Here is an 18,767-nt window from a genome sequence, read left to right on the forward strand (position 1 = left end):
GAGAAAGAAAGCATTGCCACAGCATGACTTCCTCTTTGATGACCAGGGCAATTTGTAGACACATTGTTACCCTCCTTTTTTCCTGCTTTGGCTTTTTCTCTCCCTCTGTTCCTCAAGAAATTTTTACTATTTATGTGACCCCTACTGAACCTATTTCATACAGAGAAAAAAAATTGAAATAGTCACTTCATAGACATAATGTTTGGAAAGAGTGTACATTACTTTAAATGATGCCAAGCAAGCTCCCTGATGTTTTATTTGTGAAGGTAAAATACTGTTTTTATTTTCCTTGGCAAGAACAACAGATTACTCTCATGAAAATTTCTAATCAGGCATAAATAACCACATTCATTCATTGTACATATTCACTAGGTGTTTATTACATTAGGTGTCTACTACATGGCAGATGATATTTTAAGTCCTAGAGACTCAGTAGTGACTAAAACAGAAAATGTCTCAGGCCACTTGGTACTTATATTTTAGTGAGCAGAGACAGACAAACAATAAATGAGCTTAAAAACTACATAGATGCTAGCTATACATGTTATAGCATACTATAGTAAAGAAATTAAGTGGAGTAGAGACAGAGAGTTGAAATGGGAAGAGAGAGATGGCTATTTTCTCTGCAGAGGTCCAGCAGAACTCGGAAGAAATCTAAGAATGCAAATTCTGGGGAGTATGAAAAAACCTGGAGTGTTGAAGATACTGCAAAAAGGACAGTTTGCCTGGAGCACAGAGACTAGGAAGAGAGGAGAAATTGGAGTCAGAGCTGCGGGGCAGACTCCAGTTCATACAAGACCCTAGTGTGGGATTGTGAAGTGAGGATTTATAGGGTAGAGGAATGTTGTTATCTAGCTTAAGATTTTAAAGGACCTAAATATAACTAATTATTTTATTAATAACATCAATTATCACAGATTCTGGACTATGTTATTAGGAGAAATAAGTGGTAATACTTTTATGGCTTGTTTTACTTTCTTGATACAGAAAAACTCACTTTCAGAGAAGTGGTATCGCCTCAAGAATTCAAACAAGGAGAGGATGCAGAAGTGGTTTGCCGAGTTAGCAGTTCGCCTGCACCTGTTGTCAGCTGGTTGTATCATAATGAGGAAGTCACCGCTATTTCCGACAGTTAGTATTTTGGTAACTCCCTACGTTATATGTTCTAATAATACTGTGATTTTTTTTTTTTAAAGACTGAATCTACTCGACCGAATATAGAAATTGGAATTTTCGATCCTAAGCATCAAGCAACTACTTGAGAAACTTAAAGCTCTAAATTAGGGGCTGGCAAACTATGGACCTCAAGCCAAATTCAGCGCCTCTGTTGTTTTCGTAAGATACTATGAGAATGCAGACAAGCCTGATTGTTACATAGTTGTATGGCTGCTTTGGGGGCAGGGTTCAGCAGCTGTGAAACAGATGGTTTGGCCTGTGAAGCCTACAATGGTTAGCATCTGGTGATTTACAGAAAAAGGTTGATGGCCCCGCTCTATCCAAGAAGAAATGACATACAAACAGTACAAGGATACTAAGTAAACCAAGGACTCAATCCTGATGCATTCAAAGTGTACATATTATAATTCAAACATGATTTCACAGGTTTACTATATATAAAGTAAAAATAATATCTTTATGAACCCTGTTGATTATTCTGACACTGTTTTTTCAAAGATACCTGTGTGTTCTAAATATTATGGTAAAATGCATGTGGATAAGAGGAAGAAAAATACATTCATTTAAATTGTCTTTATGATTTTGATGCAGATTGAACTAAAATTCCAGAATAATATGACATCTCATACTGAGAGCATAATTTGCTTACATTATGTTACTTTACCATTGTGCATTGGGAGCGTTTTTCAATTTGGAATATTTTTCAGTGCACCTGCGTTGCATGTAGTTATAAAATAATTGAATCTTTTTAAATACTTTCCATCTTGGATGATTGTGTTTTGTGTTTCTAAGAGATGTAACTTTCACAGTCTAAAGGAGAGAAAGCAGAGTATCCATGTTTTAATATATACAGAAAACATATCAAAATCATTTAATAGTCTTTTTTTTATTTTAGAGAGAAATTTTGGACTTGGCATTTTCAATGCCTATCAGTTATTGACTAAAACTCTTTTTTTCTATTATAATTTACTGAGAAATAATATTTTATTTTCTCTTACTTTATTTTAGGATAACAGCTTTAGATTTTATTAACAAATTCCATGAAGAAATTGTGCAATGTATTTTCAGCTTTTTGCCTCTCCAAAATAAAGAAAAGGCGGTTATTTTATGGCAGTTAAATGACAATGTCTAAACATTTTCAGATTGCCTAATGTTGGGCTTCAAGTGTACATCTGGTTTGTAAACCTTAATTATAAGAAGGATTTGAAATAAGTTATATTTTTAAAAAGATGCATAGAACAAAAGCCTCAAAACAAAGATCGCTTGTTAAGTATAATAGTGATGAAGGAATAGTGTCTCTATGATACAGCTTACACATTGTTTTCCCAGTATCCCAGAATAGAATGATGTCAAGCTGAAATTCAATCACGGCTCTTCTCCTTTCCTGGGCCCTAAAGCTTTGAACAACTTGTCTAACTTCTCTGTACCGAATTCAGATTCTTCATCTATGAAAAATGATTGTGACTCTATTTCCTATGTTGTACTCCACATCTGTAAATACACACACACACACACACACACACACACACAAACACACACACACGCACATATATAGGTATGTATACTGTATATACTACATACTATAAGTATATATATTTAGGTATATCTATATATATATATAAATATATATACTTATAGTATGTAGTATATACAGTATACATACCTATATACCTATACATACATACATATATATGTGTGTGTGTATGTATATATATGTATATATATTTATAGTAGTACACCTGAAACTAATAAAATAAAAAACGGTTGTGAGTTTTAAATAAGGCATTATGCATATATTAGCTGTTAAATGGACAAATAAAATATTTGGCTATATATCAGTTTCTCAATAAATGACATTTTTCTCAGTGAGGTTTTAAATCTCGGGAATTGGTTTTACCAAAATTATATGCATTCGGATTATATCTAGAATCAGAAAATCCAGTGTAGGGGAAGTGATTAGACTAGAGTAAAACATGAAGTGTAACATAGAGTTGCATGGCAGGCCAAAAAAAAAAAAATTTAAAAGGTACTTTTTTTTTTTCTTTTTTTTTTACTCTGGGTTATAAAGGATGCAGATTAATTGTAAGGCAGGACACATTTTCTAACCTTTAAATATTGGAGGAACTTGCTCCATAGTTCATTACCCAACGATTTATATGTTTATAATGGATTTGTAATATTCTCTCATTTGATTATACCTTATATGGTCTCTTTATTAAAGCTGCTGAAGTAAGCCTAGGCTGTTAACTATGAAAGTCATGTATCTGGGGATTTAGAATAATGTGATGTGTCCAGGTAACTTCCTGAAGCCCTAATGTGTTCCGGGAGTAAAGTGTAGAGGCTCCAGATGAAACAATGAAGGTTTGGAAATTTCCATCTTATTAGCCATGCTTTATGGTAGCAGCTGTGTGGCAGAGATTCAGAATTAAAATCCCAGCAGAATGTTTGAAGTGGAGGTTTTCCATTTGATTATTATAAAAGTTGAATGTCTTGACTTTTAGTGTCACCCCAATGGAAGGACATGCTATTGCAGAGGCCCATTTAACCTCAGCCAGTTTGAAACTTATCTCTGAAACTTCTTAAATGCTTTGATCGTTGCCTAATGAAGCACACTTTCCACATCAGAACCTAGGGATCAAAGCATGTTGTTTAATAGAATTCTTATGTGATCTACTTCCAGTATAAAATTTATTCCACAGTTGTTGAACAACTTAGTATATGCCATCTAGTATGCTGGATGGTGATTATTCATGGTTAACAAGTTAAACACGTTCACTGCCTTCAGGATACTAACAATGCAATGGAAAAGATAAATAGATAAATCAGTGACAACAAGGTATGTTGAGGTCTAAGTGCAGTGATAGAGGATGATAAAGGAAGAACACCTAAACCAGTAAGGGCAAAAGAGAGTGTCCAAATTGCTTGCTAAAGAGAAAAGTGACCTTTACATATGAAAAGGGCATAGCCAGGCTAATTTGGGTAGAGCCTGGTAGAGACACTATATGTACTGGCCCAGAGGTGAAAGACAGTATGAATGGCACTTTCCAGAAACAGGAATAAGTTCATTATAATGGAATTTCTGCATAAGTACAACTCAAAACTTATAGTAGTAAATAAATATAAGATATGATTTGTTAATAAAGGGCTAATAAGAAAGGAAGTTGGAAAGGAAGGTTGTGCCAAGCAGCACATCCTTGACGTCTGTGCAGCTAAGCAATTTGGAATTTATCCAAAGGAGACTTCACTGAAGGATTTTAATCAAGGCAGTGACATGACCTGGCATGTATTTGAGAAAGATATTAGTGCATCAGTGAGGAGAATGAATTGATTGGGAGTCAAGGCCAACTCTAGGTACTGAGAACAATTCAAATCCTAAATGAAACAACTGCTGAGAGAGAAAGAGATTTAGACTAAGCAGGGACAATGGGAGAAGTGATAAGATTTGGAATTTGATTGGATAGGAAAACTGAGGGAGACGGCAAAATCAAGGATAACTCAAGGAATTAGACTTATGCAAGTAGTCTCATGTCTTATACTATTTACCTTGGGCGAGTAGTTCAGTGGAAAGACATTTGAAGACAGAACTGGAAAGTACCGTGTGAGGAATTTCAAGTAGAGGTAGTGAACTAAATTTTAAACGTGAAGTCCTTACAACCGTACTCAGTAGGTACATCTGGTAGACTGTTAAACAGTTCTGTCATTGACATAATGGTCTGGTCTGAAGGAAAATTGTGAATCTCAAAATATAGACAGTAATTGAGACTATATGAGTAGATGAGACAAGCCATCAATGACTGGAATGAGAAGAGGAGAGGACTTAGGAAATAACCTGCCCAAAGAAGCACAAAGCAGATAGCTTATTGGGTATTATCTGAACTCATTTATTTTTCTTAGCGCAATAATGAAAGTTTGGATGACTGTATAATTGAGAGAAGTATTAGGTTGCTGCCAAAGTAATTGTGGTTTTTGCAATTATCTTTAACCTGTTAAACCGCAGTTACTTTCGCACCAACCTAATAGATAACTTCTTATAGTTAAATAGTTCTATAGTTAAATATCTAATATCCATAGTTATGTATGATTATTTGAAGCAGTGCTTTCTTGAAATGTTTTCTTCAAACACATTAATGGCGTACTTTGGTCTGAAAGTTTGCTAACATCATTCCATGGATGTACATACATACTTAGAATTTGACATGCAATTTTCATGTCGTTTGTTTACTGTATAAAAAAAATGTATAGACTTCAACATATAGAATGGTATGTATGGAGATTTAGCAGGTAGTTACTGTTTTCCTAATGTTCCATGTTTTCTGTCAGACAGTAGAAATGATGTATTAAAATGTCCATTTGAAATACAATTTGGTGGTTACAAGAAACAATGATTTATTCCATCAAAAATAGGTATTATGTAGATTCTAATTCTTTGTTATATCAAGCACTGTCTTCTTGACTAAAATAATGCCTCCCCTTACTATTCTTCTTAATTCAATAAGCTATAAAGAAAATTATAGTTAAAGGAAGCCATATATATATATATAATATATATATATATATATGATATTACAATGATCTTGGTATGATTAGGTGTCTCTCTCTCTCTAAGTTTGAACTTTTTTATTTATAATTGCTTCTCGTTGTAATCTCTAGCCACGTCCTTGACTCAGGGTCTTTGAAACATTATGAATTTTTAGGAATTTTGAGTTACTCCAGGAATTATTCTGAGTTGTACTTTAAATTTTCTTGCAGGTGCTCTTTCTTTCTCTCCAGTGTTTGTTTTGGTGAGAAAATTTACCATGGGAAAACATCTGCATAAACATTTTTGCCACTCTTAGGGTCAGTCTAAAGAAGAAATAAACATTATGGTCAACTTTATACCTTCTTGCCTGAAAATCTTGTGTGTGTAGGTTTATAATCAATGTTGTTCTCTCTGAGAAAGCCTCTGAGTCTGTCCATGTCCATTCTCTGCTAATTATTTCTTGCTTACCTGTTTCAGTGACCTCCCTGGTGATTTCCCTATTTGTGTTTCTATCCCAAACTTCTCCCTTTGCACCAAGACATTGTTATGGCAAAGGAACCTCAATCCTGAGTTGAATCCCAAACTGCGTAACATCATAGCTGTTTATTTCTCAAGTCCTGTTGGCAGTAGAAGTAGAGGCAGAGTTCTTCCCCATGCATCCATTCAGTGATCCAGGCTGAGGGAGGCTCCATGTTTTGCTCATGTGGCTTCTGTGTTTGCCCTAACCTGTCTATCAAGCCAGCATATAGGGGAAGTGCAGTCATCATCGGAACAGCCCCAAAGAGTGACTTTTTACAGTATAAGGGGGAATATCTCAGGGGTGAGCACCTTAAATTAATGGCATTTCCACTTTACCAAAAGTACCAAGTATGTTGAGGGTGTGTGTTTTATTCTCCAGAGTATCTCAAATCTATTGCCAGCAAACACATGATGTTCAGTGATATCTACAGATGCATTAACTAATGATATTTAGGTTATTGCTTTTACAACATTTTTTCAGAATAGGACTAGATGTCAGAACATTCTTTACTTGATAAGAAGGGAAAAGGTCTGAATACTGCAATAAAATTGCAAAGACTAAAAACTAAAGCCAGATATTATGGAAAATAATGTCAGGCTGAGGTCCTGCTGAGACCAGCCAAATTATTTTAAGCAATCAGTTAATGCATGTGATATAACAGCTGATTTTTGTATGTATGCATGGGCACACACTCACACATAAAATGGAATCTTGAAATAAAATTAATGAAGCCTAATCTATTCATTCCTAAAATGGATTTTCTTGGATTTAGAAAAAAGAAAATCCTTGAAATAATTTTGAGATATGACCATTTTATATGTCCTCTATGTGACATGAATATTATTGTATCATTTACCTGCCTCCTCAGGGTATGGAAAATTATCAGTTTAATTATTGTGTGAGGAAAGAAAGTCAATCAAGTTTTTAAACCTCTTCCATACCCAAGTTGCTACATATAATATTTGCAGCCAAAATGTTTTCATGTCTGCAATATTTAATCTCCCCTCATCGTTCTTTCACGTATTATTTCTGCATTCAAAGTACCGAGGGGAAAATAATAGCCTAACCATTTTAGAAAATCTTTGCGTTGTAGAAAAAAGGTGTAATAAGGCAGTGTGGAGTGGAAAAATTGAAGTCATGAAATTACATTTTACTTTCAAATTTGGATTGTTTGTTGATGAAATGTTTGATAATGTCAGACAAGTGCCATATTTTAACTCTTGGCAATTTAGAGCACACTGGAATCCACCTCCAGTTACTGATATCATTTCCTCCCCCTTGCTTACTTTCCAGATCGGTTTGCTATGTTAGCCAACAATAACCTGCAGATTCTCAACATCAATAAAAGCGATGAAGGTATATACAGGTGTGAAGGAAGAGTGGAGGCGAGGGGAGAAATTGATTTCCGTGATATCATCGTTATTGTTAATGGTAAGCAGAGAATAATTCATACATATTTCATTGTTTTATTTTAAAAATATGTTTATTAAAAAGGCAATCGTGTGAAACTGAGCACTCATGGGTTCCCTAATAAACTTCTGTGCTTGGAGGAAATCTTTCCACCTCTATGATAGCATCTGTTACATTGTGTTACAGACTCAAGGGCAGGATCCATGACCTGCTTAACACTGTTACCCCCTTTTACAAAAAGTTTATGAAGGAATACTTGCCTTTGCTGACTTTGTAGTTGTTGACAGATTTCCAAGTGACGCATAGTAAAGTGTTATACTTGAGTTGACTTTGAATGCCACGATGTGGTATTACATGAAATACTTGTTGCTTATACTAATCTATTGGAGACTATTTACAGGTTTTCTCAGGTTTAGTAATTTAATCTATAAGGTTACCTTTCAAATATTAATGGACATTGCTAAGTTTCTGACATCACGATGGCATCTCTTCATCCGAACTTGGCTACCATGTCCCCTGCCTGTGTCAGTGTGACATGCTCTGAGACAAGCAGATACATTTATGTTATCCTATGTCTCCATTTGGGTACTCAAATTTGTTCTCAAGACATGCCCACTGTATTTCTTTAACATCTCTCAAATTTCCTCTTTTTTCTGTCATCTTACCTTTCATAAGAGCACTATCCTTTCCAAATGTTTGTTTGTTTGTTTGTTTTCCCCTTGAATTGCTGCTGCACATTGTTTTCTCTGCTTTCAATCTCACAATTCCAACTTCTTCTCCACCGAACCTTTCAACCTTTAAATTTTTCAATGTTTCTCATTATCTTCAAGGAAAAAAGCAAACAACTTATCATGGCTTGGGAAACTTTTGATGATCCAGCTTGCCTTCTGTAACCATCCTGCCAGCCATGTAGAAATACTAGCAGCAACACTGCATAAGTGCATCTTTTAAAATAACAAATAAGCACTAACTATAATCACACGATTCTCTAAGCAGAATGTGATGTGTCCTTTTTAGAATAGACAAAATGTGAATTAAAGAGTTAGCCACTAGCTTCCTGCAAGTTAGGAAAAGGCAGGGAAAAATAAATGTGTCTTCGTCCGTTTCCTACCCTTCTTCCCCCATGAGTTACCTCTCCAGTTTCTTGAAGAGTCTGGGGAACACTGGGATAATCGTACAGAATTAAAAAGAGTTATTTACTTGGTCTTTCCTTTCCTGGAACAAAGGTATTTTAACCACAATATTATGCTAAAAGGGAAAGAAAATATTAAATCCCTGCTATCTTTTTTTCTCCTGGTCTAAGTCTATAATTCAATGGGATTTGTGAGTAATATAATGAAATAGACTGAATGGTATGGACATGGAAACTAGGCAGGCTGGTAGAAATGCACATGCTCGTGGGGGAGACCAAAGTGCCAGGCCTTCAAAGGAGATCTAGTTTTCCCCAGCCTTTTATAGAGGTGCAGAGACAGGTAAGACTCTGTATTTATTATGCATTCTACAGTCAGTAAAGGTTTTGACCTTCAACATAACAAGATTTCAGTGCATGAAGGACAAGTTTAAATATGGAGTTGTGTATCTGTGTCTATATCTATAAGTATCTCTAATTTCGTTCTCTTTTTATGATCTATGATAAGCAATGCTAACTTACAGTAGGTGTTTAGTTTGTTAGTTATCACCTTAATTGTTGTTGTTAATTATTATTTCCTACCATGTTTTGTTTTAATGTGGTTTATAGAAGTGTACATTGTAATGGGCAAATCCTTGTGCTCAGTATTCTCTTATAAAAACGAGGATTATAGTATTAATTAATACATATATGTAAGTTCTTTATAAAGTTTAAGATCTGTAAATATTTACTATCAATATGTCACATATGTATAGGTATGTAAAATCATTATACTAAAACAACTTGAGTCTGATAGTAAAAAGGATATATCATCTCACAGACATAGTGTGTCAGCCATTTATGTCTCTTCTGCTCTTATGATTGCTACTTTAACACGTTTATAACATGTTTTAATCTGTCTCCATATTAACCTACCTGTGATTGTGTATTTATGATGACATTTATTTGGAAGGCAAGATTAGTCAGGTACGAGTGCTTTCAATTAACAAAGTCTGAATCTTCAAGCCTGTCGCAGTCTGTATGCACACTGGAATATTTAGTTCTATAGGTTTATATTTGTGATTCCAGGGTTCACAGGAGTTAAACACTAGAATGTGTCCTTTCGTGCTTCTCCAGTCAGTCATGCAGATTATGCCCTGTTCTGTCTCCGACACACCGACGCTCCCGAAGCACGTCGACCTCCTTCCACATCCCACTTTCCTCTAACAGATTCAACTGTGGATCCTAATCTGACCTCCTTTGCTTGGACAGCACTTTATCTCCACTTCTAGTTAGTCACATTTTCCCTTCGTAATCACAAACTCTCATATCTTCGAATTGTTGGAACCTCTTTTCTTGAAAACAACAGTGTTCACAAAATCAACCATCGATTTATTTCCCTTCTGGACGATGCAGTTGTACACTGTCAAGGGAATACATTGACTAATGCCGCCAGACATCGGTGCTTTTCCTCACATGTTGCCGTCACTTCAGCCAGAAAATCATTCCGCTCCAGTCTTATTGACGCTTGTCCTGCTAACGGGCTCCTGTGAAGTCTGGAGCGCTCTTTAAACGGATTCCCTTACTATGCTTTTCTTATAAAACTTTCTGAAGTTGTTTCAGTGAAAAGTTTGAGGCTGCAAAAAAGAATAAAACAAAAGCAATTCCTTTATCTATATTCTTATTTTTTCTTCAGTTACACAGGTTAACATATCGTATGCCCTTTTTCCCAACGTATAAGTCCTCTTTCTTAATTGCAGCTAATTTTTATCCTAACTAATTTGGACTTCGTTCTGGACTTCTTTTGTTCATCTTCTTCTCCCTCAAGTATACTGAAGTCCCAATGCTCCACTTCAGTTTCTTCACATTTACTGCTTCCTTGCCAAATCCTGTCTCTGGAAGAAGTTTTGCTCTTTCTTCCATCTTTTGTTCTTTGAAAAGTTTCCCCTCACGTTTTCTTTCTTCCAACATATGCTGTATTTTTTCAACAATTAGTTGAAAGGTATCCTTACTAGTTTCCTCTGTAGCCCCAGTGATACTAAATGTTAAGTTTTTATTTTTAACACTATCATTTTCTCACTATGTTTCTCAATGCCAGTGTATAGTTTTTCACAAATATTTATATTGCCTCCCTTGAAACAGTTATGTGTCACTGCTCATAGCCTTGGAAGTGTGGTGCTTCCAGTGGGAGGAATATGCGTCCCTACGCCTTCCCCACAGATGATGTGACATGCTCTGGCCAGCAGTATATAAACAAACATAATCTACACTATAGCTGAAATCAAGCTTCAGGAAGAATCACGTGCTTCTTCTCTTAATCTTTTCTTCTACCATGAAACTAACAGGACCGCAGTAGGAGCTTCTCCCTCACCTTGGGCACCATGATGAAGACACAGGGACAAGAGCCACAGTGGATCTGTGCACACAGACACATAATGGAAATAAGAAGAAAGCACATTTTTTTAAAGCCCTGAGATTTTAGAGTTATTTCTTTTCTTAGCAGAGGAGACAAATGCAATGCCAGTTGCTATTTTCTACTTAAGCAATTTGAATACTATCTGACATAGGGGTACTTCTGAAATCACTACCCTGAGTGTGCCTCAGACATCTTAAAATCCTGCTTTTCACTGATGATCATTTCTTAGGAAATTTTTTTTTTATCATTTCATCAAAATGTGGGAGATTACAACTAAAGATTTTTGAATCTTTAATATTCATAACATTGAAGTTTCAATGTTAATTTATAATACATTTGTATATTCATTCAGCAGGCACATGTGAAGTCCCGGCTATGTGATTTACACTATGACATGCTCCGGATACCAATAAGCCAGTACAGCATAATTTCCCTCAAGGCACTTGTAGTTTTATCTTGATAACTTAATCAACTTTACTAAAATCCCTTATTATTTTTAGCGTAGCTGGAAAATATAGCACATAATTGGTGCAATTTTTATAGATTTTCACAGACTATTTTATAATAAGAAGGGGTACCTATTATAGCTCAAGAAGGGACTTATTTAACATTTCATCTATTGATGAAAACTGTTGTTTAGTAGAATAAAGAGAGGGAATATATATTGCACACAGAACAGCATTTGCCAAAGCGCAGCATGTAGGATATGAAAAGAGATCTAATAACTGTTACTGAAATGGAATATTTGGGGAGGAAGTGCAGGTGGTGTTTGTCAGTTACCTTAGGGATTAGTTGGGGGTGTAGCTGGAAAGCAGGCAGAGCCAGGTTATGGAGGAATAGGGACTTTCTTCTAGGAGTCAGAGATGAGCAGCCATTGAAGGCAAGGGAAACGAGAGAGCAAGGGACTTTGCAGAAGGGTGGAGTCAAGGAAAGGAAAAGGGTGCAAATAAGAGAGAATGAGGGCCTGGGCCAAAAGCTAAAGAAATGAAGAGGAACGTGTATAATCAAGTAGAATTTGAAGCAAAGCCTTCATGTTACACGTGTATACAGAGGCAAGAGCCATCAGGGTAATGTGAGGACGTGTGGGTTCTAGGCTTCCAGTGTAGTAAATGGAAGCAGAAGTGATCAATTAGGCATGAACCTAAATATAGCTGCTGAAGTTGGCCATTGCAAGGTTACAAGAGACAGTTGGGTAAACGGGATCGTTTGAGTTGCCCATTTAAAATTCAGACTGTAATAATTTGAAAGATAAAGGTACATGGAAATTACTAAAGAATGCAGGGCACTGAAGGTCCAACACCTATTACCTCAGCTGGAATCAACTATTAAATGGAAAACTTTACGAAGTTGAATTAAGGTGTAGAGGAAGTGCTCAGGATTTAGGGCATTTGTAAGCAACATTTACCTTGAACATAAGGAGGATGTTTTTTTGCTGAGCATGGAGGAAATGAGTCAAAAATGGGTGAGGATATGAATAAATTAACAAGTATGCCTGGTTGGCAATTAGAGAGAAATCTTGACACATAACTTTGATATTATATTTCCAATCATCTGACTACCTTCACCTAGCAAAGATTAATGCACGCTTGGCATTTCTCAAATACTTTCCACTTTTTATTGCTTATACATGCTCTTTATTGGATCTTAAGGTAAGCTTTCCAAAATGCCTGAACCTTTCTTTTCATTTCATTAATCTCTCAGTAGCTGCCTTAATTTTATTATTATGCATTATTATATTATCATTATATATTTACTGAACCTGGCTAGCCATCTTTTCTACAAATTCTTTAACTGTTTTTTTTTTTTACATCATTAATTGTACTACACACACACACACACACACACACACACACTTATACACAAATCATGGATACATTCTTTAAAAGAGGACCAAAATCATTTCCCTTGTTTTAATGTATGTTCATCCCCCCACCATCGGGTTCCTCGCCTTTAGTTAAATAAAATGCTCTCCAAAACTACTCCGACAATGTCCATATTGATGAAAGACATGGAAATAACTTTGCAATTTAAAATATTGCCAATATAGAGTTATTTTTATAAAATGTTCTTTGAAGGTATAATGATTCATTATTTTCCAAATCTTTTATAAATTTGTGAGGAATGATCTACTAACTACCAGTTCAAACTTGAGATAACGGAAGCAGGAACAATTGAGAGTGGATATAAACACCTAATAGTATAATTTTAAAGTAATTGTCCCGATAGCCTTTGTTTGAACATTAAAATCAACCGCGATGACAGTGGTCCAGGGAATGTGTCCATATAGGTGTGTGACTGTGTAGCGTACTTTATTCCTGAGTGATACTCAGGCAATGATTTGGTATCCCTACCTACTTCCAGCCACTTCTTAAAGGTAAGAAAACTAGGAAAAATCATTTTGTTATTAAAAACATGAAAAGTCAGACTTTTTCTTTAAGTTGTATGTAACGTTATGTAGTATAAAGCATATATAAAAATACAAAGGGAACTAGCCTCTTGTGTGTCCATCATGCAATTGACAACAATGCAAAGAAATATTTTATGTCAGTTTAATGACTACAAATTGTGAAGGAATTTGTAACTTATAACATAATATACAGTACATAATTGACCAAAGGGTTAATAAATATTTGTAAAACAACATATTTTTTTTCTTAACTCTTGGCCAGTCCATAACTTAGAAATTTTCAGATAATAAAAAAATTTGATAGATTGATAGATCACCTTCAAAGACCTAAGTACATCTTTCTCTTCAAGATAAATAATCGATGTGAATGGTTAATATAGTTTCTTACTTTTTCTTCAATCTTTATTTCTCTTTTCTACCCAGAATTTCCTAAGTACACTTACAGTGGTATAATGTCCTGTTTGAAAGGCTGTAGAAAAGTATGCATGTATTTTACAACATAGTCCTTTTAATCCTTGATTAAAAGAGAAAGGCAGAATTTTCTCATGGTTTAAATCAGATCCCTGACTGAACTCCTCTATCCCTTGAATGGAATCTCTCCCTGGTCATCTAGAGACATGGCTGGTCATGAAGAGATTGGTCTTTGTAGTTTTTTCGCCAACAGTTGGTTTATATGTACAGAAGTGAATCCTATCATAACACAACAAATAAAATTCAAGAAATCTGTAGAGGGCCACAAGATACTGCAATAATGTACTTTTTTTTCATAGAATCAATCAGAAAAATAAAAGGTACCTTTGAGGTACCATCTCACCTGTGTGTAACATGAATGACATTCAGCACAATTCATGGCTGTTATTCTGTAGAGACATTCATGAGTTTTGTTTTTCAAAATGTGCTGCACTAAAGGATAATTTAGGAAGCCATGTCAGTATTTCGTTCACACTGCAAGTTACTTATGACCACTCTCTCTTGCCTTCATTTTTTTTTGTTTCCTTAATATCTGATGTATTGTAATGAAAGTATAGTTATCAAGGGTGTGCATATTTTAACAGTGAAATAGTTAAGGAGCAGAGCGAATTAAATTTGAGTTACAGTCACATTAAATAAATACCCAATTGTAAATAAAAGCAGGCCCTGCAGATTATATTTTAAAGTACAATATCGTTTTCCCTTTTTCTGCAGGTACAATTCGTTTTACTGGGTTGAAAGGGTGTGCAGTCTTTGTCTAAAATATGGTTTTCTCACTCTCCTTTTAGACTGGGTTAATTTCTATTTGCACTGTAAGATTTAGTTCAACCCTAATTTCTAGCAAGATTTTCTTAATTATATCTGCCTTATTACATGATTACCTTCCATGAAACCTCTCATAGCACATCTTTGTACAATTTTTCAAAGTTAGATATTTGAAAAAACCCACCAGATTCTACAGAGCATGCTCATGTAAAGGTTTGATTTTAAACATTTGTGTAAAAAGAGGGAAAGATTGCAGGCAAGCATCAAGTCTTCCAGAGACAATTGCAAATGCATGATTCCCTAGGCTCCTATTCACACACAAGGAAGGTTCTGTGTCTTCAGCATGAACCACCAAGATCTGGGAGACATCTCAAAGAAACTCTCAGTGGGGGCCCCTTGAGAAATCAAAGTAGGCTTTGCAAATTGGTTAGTCCAGGTGCAGACTATCCGTGCAAAAAAAAAATGACTTTAGGGATAGTTGGGGAGTTTCCAGTCCATCATAAATTGCAACATCTTTGTCTTTGTTGAAAATCAACGAAGAGACCTCCAAGTATCCCCAGAGATATCTCAGAATTTTTCCCCCTGAGCTGCAATCCAACCCCATCGCTGTAATCTATCACTGTAACTTCCACACTGATTTGAGATTACCAATTTATGTGTTAAATTATCTCACAGACTAGACCATTAATGATTCAAGAACAAAGGTAATTATTTTATAGAGTTTTGCATGCAGAAGGCAGTCAATAACTTTTGGAATGGATGCTTCAGTTTTTAATTATTTTGTACAAAAATGTCATTACTCCAATCACAAAAGACATTTTGTTTGATAATTATTACTACTTTATTTTTTTTCTCTTTAGGTGAAATAATCCAAACTATTTTACTATTACCTTATGGGCATTTCCTCCTCTTATAGTACAAACCTACTTATCCAATTCCAGTCATTTTGCATGCATGTTAATGGTTTTATTGAGTTGTATGTGGTATACAATAAACTACATACTTAAATAGAATATATAGAATAGAAATATATATATATATATATACACACATATACACACACACACACATATATATATATATATATATATATATATATATATATATATATATATACTCTGTGACATAGTCACACAATCAAGAAAGTAAATGTCGTGAACATATCCATTACCCACAAATTTCTAGAATTTATATAAAAATAATCACACAGTATATAGCCATTTTTAAGTGATCTCTTTCACTTTTCTTTCATTCATCAATGTTATTTTGAGATTCATCCATGTTGTCCCATGTGATAATACTCCATTCGTTTTTATTGCTTAGTAATACTCATCTTTAGGAATATTTGTCAATTTGCTATCCATTCACCCAAATGACAATATGGGATGTTTCAAGTTTTTGGCTTACAATAAAGGTCCTATAAACATTTGTATATACGTATTTGTATGGACATGTGCTTTTATTTCTCTTGAGTAAATAAATGTCTGTGAGAGGTATAGCTAGATCATGTAGGAGGTATAAGTTTAGCTTAAAAAAAAGTCAAATTGTTTTGGAAAATGGTTGTATTATTTTCCATTACTAGACGCAATGTAGGTATAGCTAGATCATGTAGGAGGTATAAGTTTAGCTTAAAAAAAAGTCAAATTGTTTTGGAAAATGGTTGTATTATTTTCCATTACTAGACGCAATGTATGGGCATTCCAGTTGCTCCACATCCTTATCTAAACATATGGGCAGATTTTTATGTTTAAACATTCTAGTGTTTAGTGGTTTCACATTGAGGATTTAATTTGCATTTGTTTAATGATGAAGGGTGTTGAGCATCTTTTCTTATGCTTGTTTACCTCTGATTTTTTGTTTGTTTGTTTTGGTAAAATATATTTTTAAAACTTTAATTCATTTTAATGGGTTGTATTCTTATTGAGATTTCAAAATTCTTTATACTATTTATTCACAAGACATGGCATTCAGAAATATTTTCACCCAACCTATGGCTTATTTTTTCTTTTTTTTTTTTTTAACACTGGCTTTTAGGGAACAAATGTTATTTTGATGAGGTTAGATTTTCTTTATTTTTTAATGAATTATGTTTATTGTGTAAAATCTAAGAAAGCATTGTCTGATATAAATACAGTAAGATTTTCTCCAATGTTATCTTCTAGAAGTTTTATAATTTTTGGTTTTACGTTTATGTCTGTCAGCAATTTTGATTTAATTTCTGCATATGTTGTGATGTATGGGTCATCTTTTTTTGTGTTTTTTTTTTTTTTTGCATGCCGATATCTTTTTGTTTTTCAACATCATTGACTGAAAAGACTATACTTTACTAATTGGTTTGCCTTTCCATGATTTAAAATAAATTAATAATATATGTCTTAGGGACCCTCTGTTCCCTTTATTTGTCTGTTTGCACAAATCCCAAGCTCTCTTTGTTTGCTATAGATTGATTATAAGTTGGAATAAAATTTTGTACATCCACCAATGTTGTCCTTTTTCAAAATAGTTTGAAATGGAATATCTATATTTTTTTTCATTTCTATTTTTAAAATCAACCTATTGATTTTTACATATGCACATGAACATGTACACGCACACAGTCACAATTTTGATTAGAATTATGTTGAAGCTGTAGACCACTTTGGGGAGAATTGTCTTCTTGACAATATTGATCCTCATGTTCCATGAATATAATATATATCTATATATATCAAGTGTTCTTTAATTGCACTCAGCAGTGTTCTGAAGTTTTGTGTACGCTATGGCGAATCTTTATTCAGATTTGTCTCTAAATTTAATTTTGTATGTATTGATGTTGTTGCAAACCACATTATCTTTTAATTTTAAATTCTAAATTTTGTGACTGTTGTTACACAACATTTTTGTGTACAGCAGGTCCTCAAATAATGTCAAATCATTCAAGGTTGTTTCATTATAACATTGAGGAGATGCTGTAGGAAGGTAGCTTATTTAAATCAATCAGCCTGTAGTAAAATTGGTTTTGTTATATACATCACCTCATTTCATTAAAGTCTCAGAACCTGTCAACAGTGTTAAGCGAGCACTTAACTGTAGTCAGGCTGTATTCTAAAATATTACTAAATTTGATTATTAACTATAGTAGCTTCTGTTGTTAGGCTACATAGGATCCTCTACATAGATAATCATATCACCTGTGAATAAACAAAGTTTTATTTACTTTCCAATCTAGATGCCTTTTATCTCCCTTTACTATATTGGACTGGCCAAATCCTCCAGTACAGAGATGAATAGAAATGATGCAAGTACCATCCTTGCCTTGACTCTAATTTGGGGAAAAATATGCGTTCTTTAAACATCATATATGCTATTAACTGTATGCTTATTAGAGCTTTATCAGGTTGAGAATAATTAGTAGGAGATCTTATCAAGAATTAATTTTGGATTCTTTCAAATACCTTTTTTCAGAATCTACTGAGATGGTAGTATGGTTTATCTTTTTAATTCATTAATTTGTTGAAATACATTGTTTAATTTTTGAATGTTAAACAACCTTGTATTCTTACTTGGCAATGATTTGTTATTATTTTATAGACTGGTGGATTTAATGTCCTATAGTTTTGTTAAGAAATGTTGTGTCTGTTTTCTTAAGGGATCTTGGTCTGCAGCTTGCCTTTGTCTGATTTTGGTATCAGAGTCTTACTGGCCTCATTGAATGAGCTGAAAAGAACTTCCTTTTTTATATTGGGAGAATTTGTACTTAATTTGAAGTATTTGTTTCATTAAATATTTAGTAGAACTCATCATAAAAGCCATCTGGGCCTAGAGTTTATATTGTGGGAAGATTCTAAACTACTAGTATTTCAATTTTAATAGATAAATGGTTATTCAGGTCATCTATTTCCTTTTAAGTGAAATTTGGTAGTTTGTATCTTTCAAGGAATTTGTCAATTTCATCTATGTTCCTGACTTTATTGTGTAAAATTGTTTACAGTATTC

The 18,767-nt window shown here is 34.2% G+C and overlaps 1 protein-coding gene across 2 annotated transcripts in view; it reads left to right on the top strand.

Annotated features, from left to right (window-relative positions):
• Window positions 1-18,767, top strand: part of NCAM2 (neural cell adhesion molecule 2) — a 457,120-nt gene that overhangs the window by 269,948 nt on the left and 168,405 nt on the right. For both annotated transcript variants that reach the window (XM_033135548.1, XM_033135550.1), the window contains exons 4-5: window positions 988-1,131; window positions 7,509-7,646. In XM_033135548.1, coding sequence (XP_032991439.1) covers window positions 988-1,131; window positions 7,509-7,646 — 282 coding nt within the window. The remainder of the gene's footprint in view (window positions 1-987; window positions 1,132-7,508; window positions 7,647-18,767) is intronic.

Source organism: Rhinolophus ferrumequinum, chromosome 2 (assembly GCF_004115265.2).
Source record: "Rhinolophus ferrumequinum isolate MPI-CBG mRhiFer1 chromosome 2, mRhiFer1_v1.p, whole genome shotgun sequence".
NCBI classification, from domain to species: domain Eukaryota; kingdom Metazoa; phylum Chordata; class Mammalia; order Chiroptera; family Rhinolophidae; genus Rhinolophus; species Rhinolophus ferrumequinum.